The following is a 16,711-nucleotide window of genomic DNA, read 5'->3' as shown; positions in this document are numbered from 1 at the left end:
CACCTTCAGGATGACCTGGAGATTCACTTCATCTGTGTCGTGAAGCCAAATCTTGTTTTTGTGTCAATTCAGTATCACACTTGTATCACAAATAAATTATTATTATTATTGATGAAACATGATTTCTTTATATATATATATATATCTCAACAGTAAAAAAATGCCTTCAAATTTCCCAAGATGAATAAAACACTGACTTAATACTGCAGAGATGCTTTAGAGGTTGGATTATTTTGGAGGTGTGCACATCATCATATGTCTGCCGTCTCTCACACACACACACACAGATTTTTACCATGAATTTCCAGGGGCACTTTTAAAAACAGGCTGCAGTAATAGCCACTGCAAAAGTAAAAGGAAGGCACTCTTCACAGCGCCGAGAATAAAATGTAGCCTGTTCTGCGAACCACAGCACTAAGGGGCAATAAAGCGACTGCATGGCTGCATCAGGGTGGATTTATGAGCCAACTTGTTGGCTCTCTTCACTTTTCACAAGAAGAAAACAATGAGGTATTCATGGTGAAAATACAGTGCAGTGGCTGACTGTATCATTAGGTGCATCAGCTGTAAAGATTCTTTGTGTGCGGGTTATGTAGTTCAGGGTTGTTGGGTGGTTTTTTTTTTTCCTCCGAGATGGCTTTAGGATATAATGCTATTGCATAATGCCATAGCTAATTGTTGCAGATCTACAACACCTCCTTTCTCATTTGAGATCACATATTTCCCCAAACAACTAATCTCTTTAAAGAGAAGAACAAACTTGATATAATCAGTGTTTTCTTTAGAGAAAGTCTCATTATGACTGTTGAATTAATGACCAAACCAAAAGGCTGGGTCAATATAATGCAGAGGAGATTCATAGACACACAAGCTGTAGTCCAGTTACAGCTGCCATTACTGAGGCGATCGACTGCTTTTAATACAATTCATTAGAGGAGAAGAATGAACGCATCAACACGACTTATCACAAATGTTTTGCTGAAGGATATGCCAGTCTTTTAAATAAGCACCCATCCATTAAGGCAAAATATCCTCAGAGCAGACTACGCCGAGGGGGAGGAGGTCAGTACCCTGGACAGCTCCGACTACAAAAACAACTGGACCAGTTCTGACCACCTGTACTAGATTCTTTTTGTTTTTATTCTAGAAAACTGTCACACTTTAACAGAAGACAGATGGACAGTCTGCAGCAACGTGAAGCGTCATCAGTCACTTTGTTCACGTAGGATGAAGGCAGTGGACCACCTTTCCAATTTCTGACGCGATTACAGTAGTTGCAGTTACAGAAAACATAGCAGTTATGTATGTAATTCACAATGTGATCAGAGAAGGTGCTGTGACCTTTTATAATTAAATCCATGTTAACAGCACATCAGTATGTCAGTTACTTAACGTCACCGCGTGATGCCTCACGGATGTGACTCCGGGAAAACTGAGTTGGTAAACAACAGTTGATCAATGCATAAATGAACATATTATTTAAAGAATACACAAACACAATAAGCATGATTAGGCCAGGTAACCAATTCGTTTTCAATACTGTTGTGTTTCCTGGTTAATGTGGACATAGGATCGTGTGATCATGACTCGTCCGTTTAAACTGACACACTCACGCAAACACAAAATTCTGTGTGTAAACAGGACAATCTGATCCCTCAACTGGGACAGCTCAAGACATTCAATCAGACTGATAAAATAAAAGCAACAAAGAAAGACAAACAGACACACCAACTCTTACAGACATTGCAAAAGATCAGGAGCCTTCAAAATGAACACAAATCGTGGTTTTCTTTAACAATTCCAAACGAGGCCCTGGACCCCCGCTGTGATCTCTGGTGCCACTTCCTAGATCCACAGAAACAAAACATTACCGGGTATATGCTCTCGATTTCTGAGCCACTGAGTAGCTAAAGTGAAATGTGTCTGTTCATTGAAGGCAGCAGTAAAAGTTGGGATCACAACAGTAACATTGAGTCAACTTTTTAATGACTTTATTGTGAGTAAACAGCTGCTCAGTCACTCGTCCAGCAGTTACAGAGCAACATTAGGGCTCTTTTGGTCTTGGATGTCTGGCCACCTGGCAAATTCAGATGCAATTTCCATTCTGTTCTCTCTGTTTTTGGTTTCTCCGCCAGCTCCTGAGGGAGATATCAGCCTCTTTAGCTGCTAAATGCTTTTGCTGTGCTCACCAGGTAGCTGTTGTCATTTTCCAGATTTTTGGTATCGAGAAGGCAGTGTACGGTGAATGCTTTGAGAGTGTTTCCTCTGAAAACAGCTGTCTCCTGTGCATAAAAAAAAAAAAAAAGCTGTCAGAGTAAAAGGAAACAGTGCAAGTTGCTGGTCGGTCACCTAGAGGTGAAACAGAAGTAAATATTTTTGGTTCATCACTCTCCTTCATATTGTTCCATTGGAAGGCATGTTAATGCTGCAGGTTAACGCACTTTATGCTTTTCGACGTCTTCATTTATAAATGATGCTGAAGTTCAACTGGTTATTATATTTACAGAACTTCAGGTAAAATGCAACACTTTTGACGCAACTGTGATGAACCGCGAGTCAACAGGACGAGGTGCAACAGGTTTATGACTCAGAAATAAGAAGATATGAGTTATAACTGTTTCTAAATGGAGTTCAGATTCCAGTTAAAATGTTTCTTCTGCACTGTGCAGAAACACTGCATCCTGAGACTCAATCAGGTACACTCTCCAAGCCTTTTAAATAATGCATGAAATGCCAAATCCCCCTGGAAGTATCGCTCTACAAGAAGGCCTCCACAAGCTGTGAGAATGCTTCCTCCCATGGTGGTCCCAGAGAAGTCAAGCCTCCAGTGGCAGCATTACGAGTTCATCCCAAGTGTCTCCTTAAACAATATACTGCGCCTGTAGATTGATAAGTATTAACACTTTTTATATCCCCCCACGACTCAGAAGATGTTGCAATGAAAACGAGCTGCTTCCTGTTGCGAAGGAGGAAATGAACAGAGGGCACCATCGAGCGCAAAATAAAAAATGCTGACTCAGAGTTTATCAATCGGCTTTTTCTGCCGGAGTGAGTGCAACTGGACACGACTGCAGAAAAGCGGGAGTCCGCTCATTTAATCACAGCTCCCCGTTTGGCTTCAAATGAAGTGGAACTCCATTGACTGTGGGCCGCACAGCTGCACGCTTCAATACATCTCACGACCCGTGAATCCCTGTGCATACAGCTTGTTTTCTTTTCCGTTCACATACAGTGTGCCACGCGGTGCATCGCAGAGGCCTCAGACACTCCCCACAAGCATTCTTTTAGTTTTACTTTCTGCGCCTCTGCAGGAGAAGACCAGCTCCTATGAAATCATAAAGCCATTATTTGCTTTTTGTTGTGAAATATTGAGTAAGTTTAAAACTTGAAGAAAAGGCTTCTCGTAATTTATCACATTATCTCCCCCATTATATGGAGGAAACAAAATATACCTTGGACAATAAAGGAAATACCCATGTGACTATTTCCGTTCTTTCATTTAGAAGAAAATCAGAGGCAATTATAAATTTCTCCGAGGTGTGCGAGTGCTCATACTCCACTTGTACTTTATATTACACACAAACATAGTTCTGCTATACTTTTCTGTTATTATTCTCCTATTAGAGCCTCTGTTCTAATATTTTCCACCATTCCTCAACTTGAAAGTCAAGTCACGCAGGCCCAACTTCATCTTTGACTAGGGGTTAAGAAGATAACAGCAGGAATACCATTATGAACTCTGCAGAGTCCTTAACTGAACCGCTTAAACCAGAGTTATTTCCAAAGTTACCCAAACAGTCACTGGGTTTACCGAATGCACTCATTCGGCAGCAGCCGTGACAGCCAAGAAGTGCTTCAAGCTCCTGCGAACAAACTCCCTCCGAGCTGCGATGAAAAGGAATAAATCACATCCAAAGTAACACTGAATTTACAAAACTTTCTCTTGAAAACAGAACCGTGCTTCTTGTCATTTTGTGGCTCTTGCATCCATTCACAACAATGCCACCGAAAGATCAATGGCTCAAACCTGCGGTCGACAACAGCAGCTCACTCACGCTGACAGGTTTCTCAGAGGAACACTGTGCAGCTTGACATTTTTCTACCGCATTTCATATTATTTGTCAATATTTCATAAGATTCATTTCTCTCAAAAAGAACAGCGCAGCCGAGATGAAGCAGGCGGCATTTCAGCATTTGATGTAGATTTGTCTCTTCCTTCCCTAAAGAGATGCATCCTTGTGCGGCCTTCTGTCCGCTCCTCTGGGTTCAAGGCGGTTTTCTCACTAAAATGCAGTAATGAAGGGCATTCATGACGCGTTGGGCTTCTCAGTGCACTGCATACACCCGGGGTCCATAACGCTGAGGCCTGAATGATCTGTATTAATGGGCAGTTAATTACAAGCACAAATGTGTCTGGCAAAGCAGATCTAATGAGTCGGTCCAGTTCTCCGTAGTGGTTTGCTTCTGGTGGTGCTGTCAAATTATGTATCTCCAAGGAGTCACTGGTGCATGGCCCCCACTGGCTGTCTGCCCCTCTGCATTAAAGGAGAGTGGCAGTTCCTCACATATTCTCACATTTCCCCTCTCATCTCTGAAAACCTGCTTAAAATAGTGCACCTGCTTCCTCTATCCACTTCCATTCTTCATCATCTGGTCTGACACTGTATCAGCAGTCAATACATTCATCAAGCAAATGTCAGGAAGCGTGAAATGCCTTGATGGGGGTGGCTGGAATTTGAGAACTGATATTCTGCAACATTCATCATTTTGGTTGTCAGGCTGAAGTATTTCCGAAATCTTTCAACGCTTTTTTGTCAAAAGAAGAAAAAATAGCCAATAATCCAAACATCCATCTATTATGCCACTTTGTCTCACTCAGGCCTGTGGGACAAAGACCGGGTGCACGCTGGACAAGTCAATGACGATTTAGACTGAACAATTAGAATGAAATGCATGTTTCTGGACTGGAGAAGCCCCTTGGAGAACCTGGAGAAAATTCATACATGCAGAGGGAAAATATTTCTGCAACGAAGCAAGAGGGCTAACCACTATTCCACTGTGCAGCCCAAATATGAACTAAAATTGTCGGTTAAAAGGCTTGACTTTGCATGTTCTGGTTGTGCTCCCTTCTCTAGTTTCCTGCGGGAGGAAACCAAAGTATTTGGAATTAACCCATGCTCACATGGGGAGAACATGCAAATGCCCACTTCAAGAGTATCAAATGCAAACACTTTCAAAATAAGAGTAACAGAAACTGTATTATTTCGGTTTGACATCCTCACAGGAAGCGTGGGTTTGTGCTGAACAAGGAGCGCCGCCCTTTTTCCGCCAGTCTTCTATTCATATTGCTTTAAAGCACCCGGCCTGACACCGAGAGCTCGATACAAGTGGATCTCGCCTTCACTTCGGCTGCATTCCTGAACATATTGCTGGGATTTAGATGAGCCCGCAGAGTCTCTCGCGAAGTCCAGGGTTATAAAGAACAGAGAGCGCCACAGCAGTGCACACCAGCACGCACCCATAAGAATGCAGCGCTGATGAGTGGAAGCAATGCAAACTGTTGAAGTCGCGAGTCGCTCTCTGAAGCAACACACCAGCTCCATTTTAAACAACACACACACACACACACACACACACAAGAATCAGAGAGGTTAAGTTGTGAGGCACCGTGCATACTGTTTGAGTGTCCAAACTCCTCCTTTCCAATATATTGATTGTCCAAGGCTCCACCGGCTGTGTGTTTACATCTATCAGTGATGACTAAGACAATGTGTTAGCGGTGGCTCCTAATCTGCTCCTAGCTGTTGACTCAGCCTCCACCTTGTCAGTTATATATACACACACACACACACACACACGTTTGCATGCACACAACGTGCTCCCACTTGGCAGGGAACTGGTGGCAGCCTTTCAAACAGCTCTCCACAGGTACTACGCTACAAATTGCCTTCGATTCAGCTGCTGCATCAGCTGGTTTTGACAGCTGCAAGGCGGATAATTGGTGCAACTGCGAAGGAATAAAGAAAGAACAGGCAAACTACACTCGTGGCCTTGCAGCCCGTACAAGAGCGCCGTATTAGTGTTGATCACAGTTTGTAATGGTGAAGGCGGGTGTAAAGAGATTAGCTTGCTTGAAGTTAAAATGGAGTCAAATTAAACATAAACTGTGTGCGAGCTTCACAGGATGCGTTTTGGTTTTATACTCTGCGGATTAGACTTGCAAGCTCACAAAAACGGAGAGAGATTGAAGATATATCACAAAAGGTTGCCTTAGTCTCTATTCATATTCATATGTATTATGAACGGTCTGAAAAATAACAGATCAGCCTTGATGTTTCCTTTCAGATTGACGTTTGTAAAAGTCTGACGAGTCTCAGAACTGAGAATCTCTGCGCCGTTTTGAACGTTTTCTTCACAAACTAGTAATAAAGTGGCTATACTGCTGCATTGATCTTTCATTATATAGTGTTACTAGATCTCGTGAGGGAAACCAGCAACCAGGCTTCTGAAAACAAGTCCAAAGTAAGCGACTTTGAGTTGATCTAGATAAAACAAAATAACACAACAAGTTGAACAGCATCAAAGTGGTGGATTGTTGCAAAAAAAGAACTCTGATAATTGCACTTTATTATTGTTTTCATGCATTCACTTTCCTCTTTCATTTGATCCCAAGACTTCCATATTTTACCTCTTTGGGCATCAATCCAGTCTCTCAGTGGAAAACAGCATAAAGTGACTTAAGTGACTTGCACAGACATTCAGACTGTAAGAGGGTATTTGGGAAAAGATTCCATTTCAATATAACTACAACCAAGAAAATGGAAAAATTACAAATCTGCAACAAGAAAATAAATACCATTTTATCTCATGTGTCTAAGCAGATAAGGAAGTGTATACTTTCTGGAACTAATTTGCTGGTACATGTTTCCATCAACATTCACAGCAACGCAGACAAGAAAAAAATTGGGAAACCCTTCTCTGCCTCCTGCATGTATGTGTGTGTGTGTGTGTGTGTGTGTGTGTGTGTGTACGCAAGGACGGGCAAATATAGACAAAATATCCATTTGACAAAGTCTGGAGATGAAAGATCCACAGTTTTCAACCGCAAATAGGCAAACACATTTTAGCAACAAGCACAACAACTTCTATTTGCAAGCGGCCTCACAGATAAAAAAAAAAACAAGTCTAATGTCTCTAAAAATAAGCTGAATTGGAAACTGATATATATGAACATCGACTACTCTCACCCTCAATAGACAAATTAGGAACGGCAGTTACTTTGAATAGAAATCTGTATTTTTACAGGTCAAGTTGTGGGTCGAATTAAACTCTCACCTGGGACAGGTTGAGCCTGGGATCTGCAGGTTTGATGTAAACAGCAGAATAACCCTTTAATGGTGATGCGCCGCTTGTTCTTCTGGTTAAATCTGATAACATCATCGCAAGAAGAGAAAAGGACACAAACAACTTTGCAATTCGCAAACTAAACAAAGAAATTGATAAGCAAATTAATACCAGCTACATAAAGCCACCACCAGCAGTGTTTAAAAAAAAAAAAAAAAAAAAAGAGGCAATAGTTCACCCAGCGCTGCACAAAGGTAGAATCAACCTCCCACCTCGAGAGCTAATTATTCAACATGTTACATCGTGTCTGTTTAATCAGTACACAAACAGGAATGTTCAAATTAAATGTGGTGTTTTCTTAAGACGGAGCCGAGCAAACCTGCTGTGGGATTATATTTGTCACACAGACTATTTAGAAGGTCGTGTTTACCAAAACTGTGTCTTTTTACTGGGCATTTGTTCTGTCTTTATTGGTTCAGTATAGCTACACCCATTGGTGCAGTGCAGCCAGCTGTAAGGAAGTGAAATACTTCGCCATACTACTGGTCTGAAGCTACGCAGGAAATATTTTTAAGCCATTCAGTTGCAGAACAGACTCAAATATGCACACAAACACACACAAACGAGAAAGAAAACAATAAATAAATTTACTCAAGAAGCACATGAGCTTTTTAACTGAAGCTTTATACGCTCATTGGAACTTCACTTGGAGATAGAACCATTTATGGGACACTCAGTCAAATTATCCACTTTTAAATGCCCCAAAAGTCACTCATTGACATCATTTTTAAACTTACTTAAAAGTGAGTATAACTCTTACTAAAATATCACATATGCCGTACGGTACAAAGAAATCGGAGCGAAAGCTGCAAAGTTTTCAATATGTCATGTGACTGTTTGCACGGCTTCCGTTTTAAGAACTCTGTGTATGTTTGGAAGAAATTACAAGAAAAGAAATGAGGAAGTTACCCAACATGGTCACTTTTAAAAAGGGTTAAAACCAGAGACATACGGTTCGTAATTCTCAGTAAATTGGAAGCAATGATTCTGGTCATTCTTGTGGTAGATTTAGTCACATTTACTGGTCAAGTATTGATCAACCTATAGTTGCGGTTTGTCTAAGAAAGCAATAGAGACACTTCATGAATTAGTGTCATTTTCATGAAGTTACAAATGATTTGTAATTTCCTAAGCCTTCCCATGATTACGTTTCCATCCCTTCTAGCGGTCTAGTAATTTGAACATAATGCGTTAGGATGTGCTATCCAACCCCATTTGGTGTAGTTTTCACTGGTAACGCCACGAGACAGAGGGAGCAGTGCTCATTAGGGCTGTAATCATGCTTTCTCCTGGGATAACGGTCGGCATCAAAGCACACAGACCCACCTTTACTCCGTCAACAGGCCCAGTTGAGCCGACCAGAGGTCAGCCCCGCCTGGCTTACCTCCAGCCACACTGAAATGTAAGGACGGACAGTCTATTACAGATAAAGGCAGCCTGCAGTTGATATTGAGTGTAAGTTGCAAATTGTCTTTGGCCATCGCGCAAGATTTATAGCGGAGTCTGAATGCAAATCATCCCAGCGTAGACATTAATCCAGCAGGGGTATTTCATTAGAGGGGGCTTTGCTGAAGAGAGGGAGGCCATGCGCTCGTAAATTTGGTTTGGCACACTGATTGTTCAGCAGATCGCCGGGTAAATGAGTGGACGCCGCCAGCCACAAGAAGCAGCTTTCTCTATTATGCCATTATATCCTGCCCAGGGGTCCCAAAACACATGCTAAAGCCGTTACAGTGGCTCGGGGTGAACTATTTATGAACTTGCCAATCTCCAGTCCGCAGGCTCTATCCAGGGGACTTAGTAAGGTCAACTGAGGCTTCCTTAGGCAGCAAATTACAGCCGAGGAAGCCAAGACACGAGGCAATATAAAACCTGCGGTGACTCTAAAGAGATACAGTATCAGCCAGAATCAACAACCCAAAAGAACCTTTATTAAATCCTTCGATAATCATTGATCAACCCTCCTGATGATTAACTCCTCCAGCTTGGTTCCAGAGACACAGACGGTGTCCGTCAGTGTGACCGTGGAACAAATTAAATACCCAGATCAACATACAGTTTACAAACACATCACTTCTGCGTCTTTAAATAAGTGGATGAGACACACGAAATGTGCTATAATTCCTTCATTCACCTGGATGTTAATACTCTCAAATTAAAGCTGAAAGTCTGCATTTAAACACGTCATGATTGCTTCATTTCAAATCCATTTGTGGTTGTTTATAGAGCCGAAACGTGGGAAATTGAGTCAATGTCCCGCCTGTTAGTGCAAGTCTTTTTTTATCTTGATTTTTATGCTATTCTGACTTCTTGCCTCTTGTCACCAGATATAATAGAATGTTGAAAGAATGCTAATTGAAATCTATTGTCAGCGCAATCCAGGGCAGGAGGGCTCCATCTAAATGGCTAAATATATTGATCTGTAAATGGTGTATGCACATGGCTTGAAAACCTAGAATGTTTGGCAGAAAAGTCTGTTGTCTTTTTTACAAGAAATATATATATATATATATATATATAGTGAATGTTGATATTGCAGCCCTATTGCACATAGTAATCCCAACAATATCTGGGAGAAGTCTTTCTTTGATCCCATAAAACGCACCAGAATTTCTACAGGGAAGCAAAGCTTAAAAATTAAAATCCAACATTATTTATTTATATTGGGTTAACCCTACACTGCCCTGCGAGGTGAGGAGCTCAGAGAATAAAAACTCCAATATTTCAGACCTCTGTGACATTGTTTTCCTTTATATCTTTTCAGAGGAGGCATGTATCAAAGTAAAACACTATAGGATCAATGATAAGAATACAACCCAACACACAATCTTCTTCCATCAAAAACTCTTATTTGCAGAATTATGCAGCCGCTTTAACTTGTCAAACATATTCAACAGCAGGGGCTTGAGCATCAAAGCAATTATAGTTTAGCAGCAGCTTAATATGTGCCATGAATGTGAATCACTTGACAAAACAGGGATATTTATTACAGTTTGTATTTCCTGCATAATGTTTGTTTTTTTAAGACAGACTTTCAATCCTGCAGAAATGGCAACCAGGGAGGCTGTTTTCTTGGCACTCGTCCTGGCTGCGATCTGGCACTGGGTCAACTCCACCAAGCTCATTGCTGCTCATTCATCAGCATCTGAAGCCATTAGAGCATTAACATGGAGGCAGTTGGGTTTTGCCATCATTTCTCACGTTATTCATTAATTATTGATCAATGAATATTACTTAAGTTTCTTTACTGTGATGGATTTCGACTGAATTACCGAACATTAAACACATCTGCAGACCTGCACTGTCACCGCAGACCAACACACTTCACTCCAAGTCCACACATCTGAGATATGACACTAAATGTTTCTCGTTTTTAATCAGCAAACATTAAATATCCGTAACTTTATGTCAAACTGCTAAACCGAGTTCAGCATATATTCAAACAAAAAAAAAAACAACTAAACTGTCCATAAAACTGCACATAAGCCGTTTCGTCATCTCCAGTTGAAGTTATTGCTCCAGCAATCACGCCAGCATCCCAAATATTGTTTACACTCAGCTGGCTATCTGGGCCTGGGACAAAGTTTGAATGCTAAATGTGGGCAGGCAGATGCATCCATCAGCCCTCAGATAAGAACTGAAAGCATCTCCTCCCCAAACCTCAGAAGACCGGTTCAGATCGCGGTGAATCCACCCTGATTAAACCACTGGCCCTCCCCCTGAATTTACAAACCACTGTTAGTTACATTAAAGATTAATTTGTAGGTCGTCGTTTCTTTTTTTTTTACTTTATAATGGACAATATTCACTCAGGAGACAGAACATGCGACGGTGATAATGTGCCGAAGGTGTAAACATCTACAATCCTATCTGTTATGGCTCGTCCCACCGTGAGCACAAGTGACACAGGGAACTGTAAAAGGTTGGACCGTCAGGAAACAAAACTGCACGCTCAGCATAAATATCACTGAAGTAAAGGGCTGACGGGCAGCAGCCGTGAACAGCAGACACCCGATACGTATGGCTCGTCCTGCAGTGCAACATACAGACACTGTCGCTACTAATTCTGTTCAACCAGCCCCTTAAAACCACCCAGGTGGACAAGTTTATGGTTGCCCATCAGGGTGAGTGCACACACAGAAAACGATTTCCAGTGCTTCCTGAGAACCCGGCTGACGGACGGGGGTAAGCAAGAAAGCACAAATCTGTGGACGTGGCACCACAGGTTTCCACTATCAGCAACGCATCACATTTCCTGCTCGCTGTACTTTGTTTCTAAAAAAAAAAAGAGGGCAAAGGGGAAGAAGAAAAAAAAAAAAGGGGGGGGGGGGGGGGGGGGGAGCACAACATATAAGGGAAAAGTTTTCCATTTACAGCCCGATCCAAGATAGCAGCAAATATCCCAATGTATATTTCAGTAGAAGAAATCCTTTGTGTGTCACGTCTTTTGCAGTAACCGTTTGACATCTGGTGCGTTTTTCGACGTCTTTCATCCTTCGTCCTTTTCATCCGCTCACAAAGACACTGGCGGATCATATCTTAAACCAGCGCCAACTGAGAACTGACAGCACGGCTCACCACTGTCTGTACTGTACCAACAGCACACACTGATGACTATCTGACACAGATACGTCATGCTGGGCCCGCATGCATGCGCTCGGTTCCCAGGTGACAAACGAGGCCCTCAAAAAGAGCTGAATGAGAAGGAAAAGATTTTGCAATACATTTATCTCACTACATGTTTACATTAGGCGGTAAAGAAGCAACGGAGCTGCTTCAGAAAGAACACGCAAGAAAACAACTGCATCAGAATGCACAGCGTGACCCTATTAGATCTTCCTCTCCGCTCCCCGGCCAGGCTTAGTTTTCCTCCTAATAAAAAGTTTTAACACTCAGCGTGAACTCAGCAGCTCCCATTTTTGTTTCACAGTGAAATGGTCCAGGGTTCAGTCGTGACCGAGTTCAGTCAGCATGAAGCCACACGATGTTAAATTACATTATGAGTGAAAGATATTTAAAAAAAAACAAACAAACAAACAAACAGAGGGCTCAGCCTCAAGATACAAGACTGTTAAACGTCTTGACAACTCTGTGTGGATTCGTGTCGTGATCACAGGCTTTTAAAAGTTATGACAGGCCGTTCCATCTATCAGGAAATGTCAAGGTTTGGCATCCTGGTGGAGCAAATGTGAAGTCAAAACTCATTTTACAGTGTCATTTCTGGAAAACTCGTCTCTCCTTAAGACTCAGAAGAGAAGAGAGATATCACCCTCTTGCCTGCAGGGTGAAATAAATATAACGCTTTCGCCAGGAGACAGTTCAGTTAACCTTGAATGTAGACTCGCTTCTACATTTCAGTTATTGGACGGATTAAACAAACAATTAGTGAGGTTTGTTAGAATTACAGCATTAATGAGCAGAAACCAGATTCAGTGCTTAGGAGTTCCCCAAAATGTCAAGTCTGAAGCCACTTCCTCATTACAAAGTGGAGAATAAAGACTACTAAGGCATGTGGGGAAAAAAAGCTCTGTGTATATTGTTGGGGAAAAAAAACAAACATGTTTATGTGACTGGATGTTTAATATGGTGAGCCTCCTCTAATGGTGGTTAAATGCAGAAAACAAGTCTTTGAGCAACATTAACTTCTGCCGTTTGCAGATAATGTTGATTTTGAGACGTGTGATGTCTGACTTGTACTAGAGTGTTATTTTCAATTTGTTCACTGATCGCAAAGCATCAACATTGAAATATACGACTACGACGCCTCTATCCACTAAAAAAAATGAAGAGAGCCTGTTGCTGTGCGAGCAAAAATTAAGTGGACATGTGTGTCTTAAAATACGTCTGCTAGGAGTGATGTTACATGTCTAATCAAATTGCCCTTCATTGGCTCGGATTTGTTTTGACTATGAGATACGATCATGAGCAAACTACAGCCACAAGAAGCCAAGAGGCTAAAAGACGATGGACTAAAACGGGTGATAATTTCGCAAACAACTACAATGGGGAAAAAAAAATAATGCTTTTTTGCACAACGAATTGAGACAAACATTTAAAAGTTGTGATATAGAGTTTTTAGAGTTTTACTCCGATACAGACTGCCAACATTCTCCGACACAAACTCCTTTTAGCTCAGGAGCTACAAACAGCCTGATTTGATGTCAAGTGGATCAGTAAATCCAAGAAAATAACAACCTGTAAAAAAAACCACAACACCAAACATTTCCTCTTTGTTTTAGTGCATACAAGGACATTGTGACAATTTAAATACATTTTCACAAAAACTGAACAAAGTCCCCCGTTTGTGGCTCAAATGTCATTTTTGTATTAGTTGAAACTAAAAATGATGTATTTTGACGGCTTACAGCTGCAGGAAGATCTGAAAGCTGCGTTTGTCTGGAGGCTAATGTTGCCAAAAAGTTGTTGCCATTCAGGAAACATGATCTCTGCAGCTTTCAGAGATTAAAATGTCAGATTCACCCTCACAGAACACTAATGCGACATTTCTAGCAACAGGAGACGTGGATTATACGTCTGCTCCAACCGTAACTTTTTAAAATAAAAATCAAGTTCATGTTTTCATTTGGCACCGTTGACCTTAAGCTTTTTTTTTCCAGGATTACCCAGGTTTAGGAAAAACTAACACAACAAGTAATTTACAAACAACACAAACCAAAAGGTGAGCGATTTAAACTGTTCATTCTTTTCCAGTCTGGACCAAACCAGTTGACCAACTCACTAACTGACAGACAATGCAAGCACCGTCATGTCCTGATAAAAACCAAACGCCCAACACCAGGAGGAACTTGGCAGAACCGTGGGCTTTGCAAATATTCTTCTGGGCCTCCATGAAGCTGCTCTGTCCTCCCTGCGGAGGTATGCAGAGAATGGCAGATTAGCAGAGCGTGCGCCCCGATTGGGAAACCCTCGGGAAGACCAGGAGATGCAAGGAAAAAAGACATCTAGGCTTCTTATGCCGACTGCTACCACTGTGTCCCCGACCTTGAGAAGTGGACATGAAGAGAGAAAAAAAACAAAAACATGGCTAGACAGTTTAATTTCTGAGAACATGCTATTAAAATCCCATTTTCCTAATGTAAAAATGGCCTTTGCAGATATTAGAAACAGTCTTGTTAAGGTATGCTGCTGCATACTTTCCCGTATCCTCCATAAACCTCACTTTACATTATTAACAGCAGTCATATTTCATCAGGATCACTTAGATAATCACAGGCTTCTCCGTAACCTCTAACCAGTCCACCAGCGCCGGCCTGAAACGGAGTTCAGACGCCGTGACCAAGCAAAACGAGCGACGCCGACTGAGACTTTTTTCCAGAGAACGCGGACCATAATGTCCAATGTACAAACAAAGGTATGCTTAAAGGCGACGTCCTGATCTGGTGAGTGTAGTTTTATCAGCCAGCAGAGACGTACGGTCCGTGAGTCACAGTATTGATTTGCTGCCACTGATCTTCATGACAGCAGCAAACCCCTGGAGACAAAGGTCAAACGCAAACACATGCTTCTGCACACTGTCAAAGCCTGGGCTAACCGCCTGCGTGCCGGGGCATTTTTGGGGATCAAGCCAACAAGAGGGCGAACTTCTCAAAGAGAATTTGGTGCAAGGCGAGCAACCCTGACAGTGTCTACTTACTACCAGCACATGTGTCACTACCGGCAGCTCAGGCCACCGCCTGCAGACAGGAACCAGTCCCAAAACAAAAATAAAATAATGCATTTACCAGAAATGTGTGTGCCTCCTTTTCCCCTGGTGCAACTCACATATGCACATTAAATTCTCTTTTAGAGTTATTGAGTGCCTACAGTGGCTATATGATGATGACAGGGCAGATTTAAGAAGAGATGTTATATATATAAATAGGAAAAAAAACACTAAAAAGCCTAAAGAGTATAGTGCTGTATGTCAGTCTTGACCACTGGCTGGTTTTACACACTTACAAGGCTAAATAAAGCAGTGTTTGCAGAAAGATTATATCCCTTCGTTTCTGGTTGTAGAGGGCTTGTTTCTCTTGCATTTCCACATAGGGTCAAAAAAATCTGGTGTCCAACAAACCAATCATCTTCATCAAGATATAGAAGGAAAAGCTGTCAAAGTGAAGGGGTACTTGTGTGGATGTGGAAGTGGCAGTGGGCTTGCACTAACACCCAACTTTGATCAGAAGAGTCTAAATAAAACTGGTGACGTGAGGAAACATGTCTTACTTCTCGTGTGTGCCATGCTCCTTGATGCTCCCCAGGGCGAGCAGGCTGTTGCTGCCCTGCAGCAGCCTGCAGGTAGCCAGGTGCCTCTGGTACTGCTCCTTCAGACACACGTTCTCCGTGCACAAGTCGGACACTTGCTGCTCCAGCTCCTCGATCCTCCCCCTCTGCCTCTCCAGCAACTCCTGCTGCGTCTCTATGATCTTGTTCAGCTCCTTCAGATATTCCGCAGCCCTGCTCGGGTTCTCGGTCGGGCTTTCCATGTCGCACCCGCGGCCGCCTGTTACCTCCTCCACCCCACTCCCCCCCCACCCCCACCCCCTGCTTCCCACCACCACCACTCCGCCTCTCGCCGCTGCGTTTTTAATTAAATAAATAGTAATAAATCGGTGTTGTGCTGCGGGAGCCGGGTGGTGGTGGTTCAGTGTAGTCCAGCTTTCACGCGCAACAATTCACCGGGTTGCGCCTTTTGCGCCGCGTCATGTTTTGGCTCATTATTCCCGATTCAGAAATTACTCCTCTCACGCGCTTCTCCAAGGAAGGAAAAAAAAAAAAAAGGAAAGAAAAAGAAGGGAAAAACAAAACAACTACATTTACACGTCAAACAAAAAGAAATGAATCAAGCGGGCGTGAGGGAGTTGGTGGAGCGTCTCGCAGCGGTAAAGCGGACTGTCGCTATGACAGTTGGTGTGAGACGTTTCTGTCCATGCTGCTCCCGTGACTTTTCGTAAACAGAGGCTGGCTGAGCAGGAGGCGGGACTTTCAAGTTTTATACGTCCGCAGCTCCACTAATGACTCTGCAGCCGCTGCGGGGAGGGACAGACGCTTTTTTTCTTTTCTTTTTTTTTTCTTTAACCCCTAACATTATTCTGGATATAAAAGTTGAATGACTCAAAATTCTTCATTTCCATTGAACATTGTTGCGTTCAAAAGTACCCAAAAATATTTAAAGGGGTCATATTATGGAGCTTTTCAACACTTTCACATGGTTCTTGTTGGTCCAAAAACATTGTGTTAAAAGTTTATTGCCAAAAAACAGATTTTCCTTGATTTTCAGCCATCTGAATATTGGATCATAGGAGCTGCA

General features: G+C 42.2%; 1 protein-coding gene across 2 annotated transcripts in view; it reads right to left on the bottom strand.

Annotated features, from left to right (window-relative positions):
• Nucleotides 1–16,357, bottom strand: part of LOC308113968 (IQ motif and SEC7 domain-containing protein 1-like) — a 92,548-nt gene extending 76,191 nt beyond the window's left edge. For both annotated transcript variants that reach the window (XM_080470559.1, XM_080470563.1), the window contains exon 1: nucleotides 15,628–16,357. In XM_080470559.1, the coding sequence (XP_080326685.1) occupies nucleotides 15,628–15,887 (260 nt within the window). In that variant the 5' untranslated portion in view covers nucleotides 15,888–16,357. The remainder of the gene's footprint in view (nucleotides 1–15,627) is intronic.
• Nucleotides 16,358–16,711: the final 354 nt, after the last annotated feature.

Source organism: Lipophrys pholis (assembly GCF_963383615.2).
Source record: "Lipophrys pholis genome assembly, chromosome: 8".
In the NCBI taxonomy this organism is placed as follows: domain Eukaryota; kingdom Metazoa; phylum Chordata; class Actinopteri; order Blenniiformes; family Blenniidae; genus Lipophrys; species Lipophrys pholis.
This window is presented reverse-complemented; position numbering and strand designations above follow the sequence as displayed.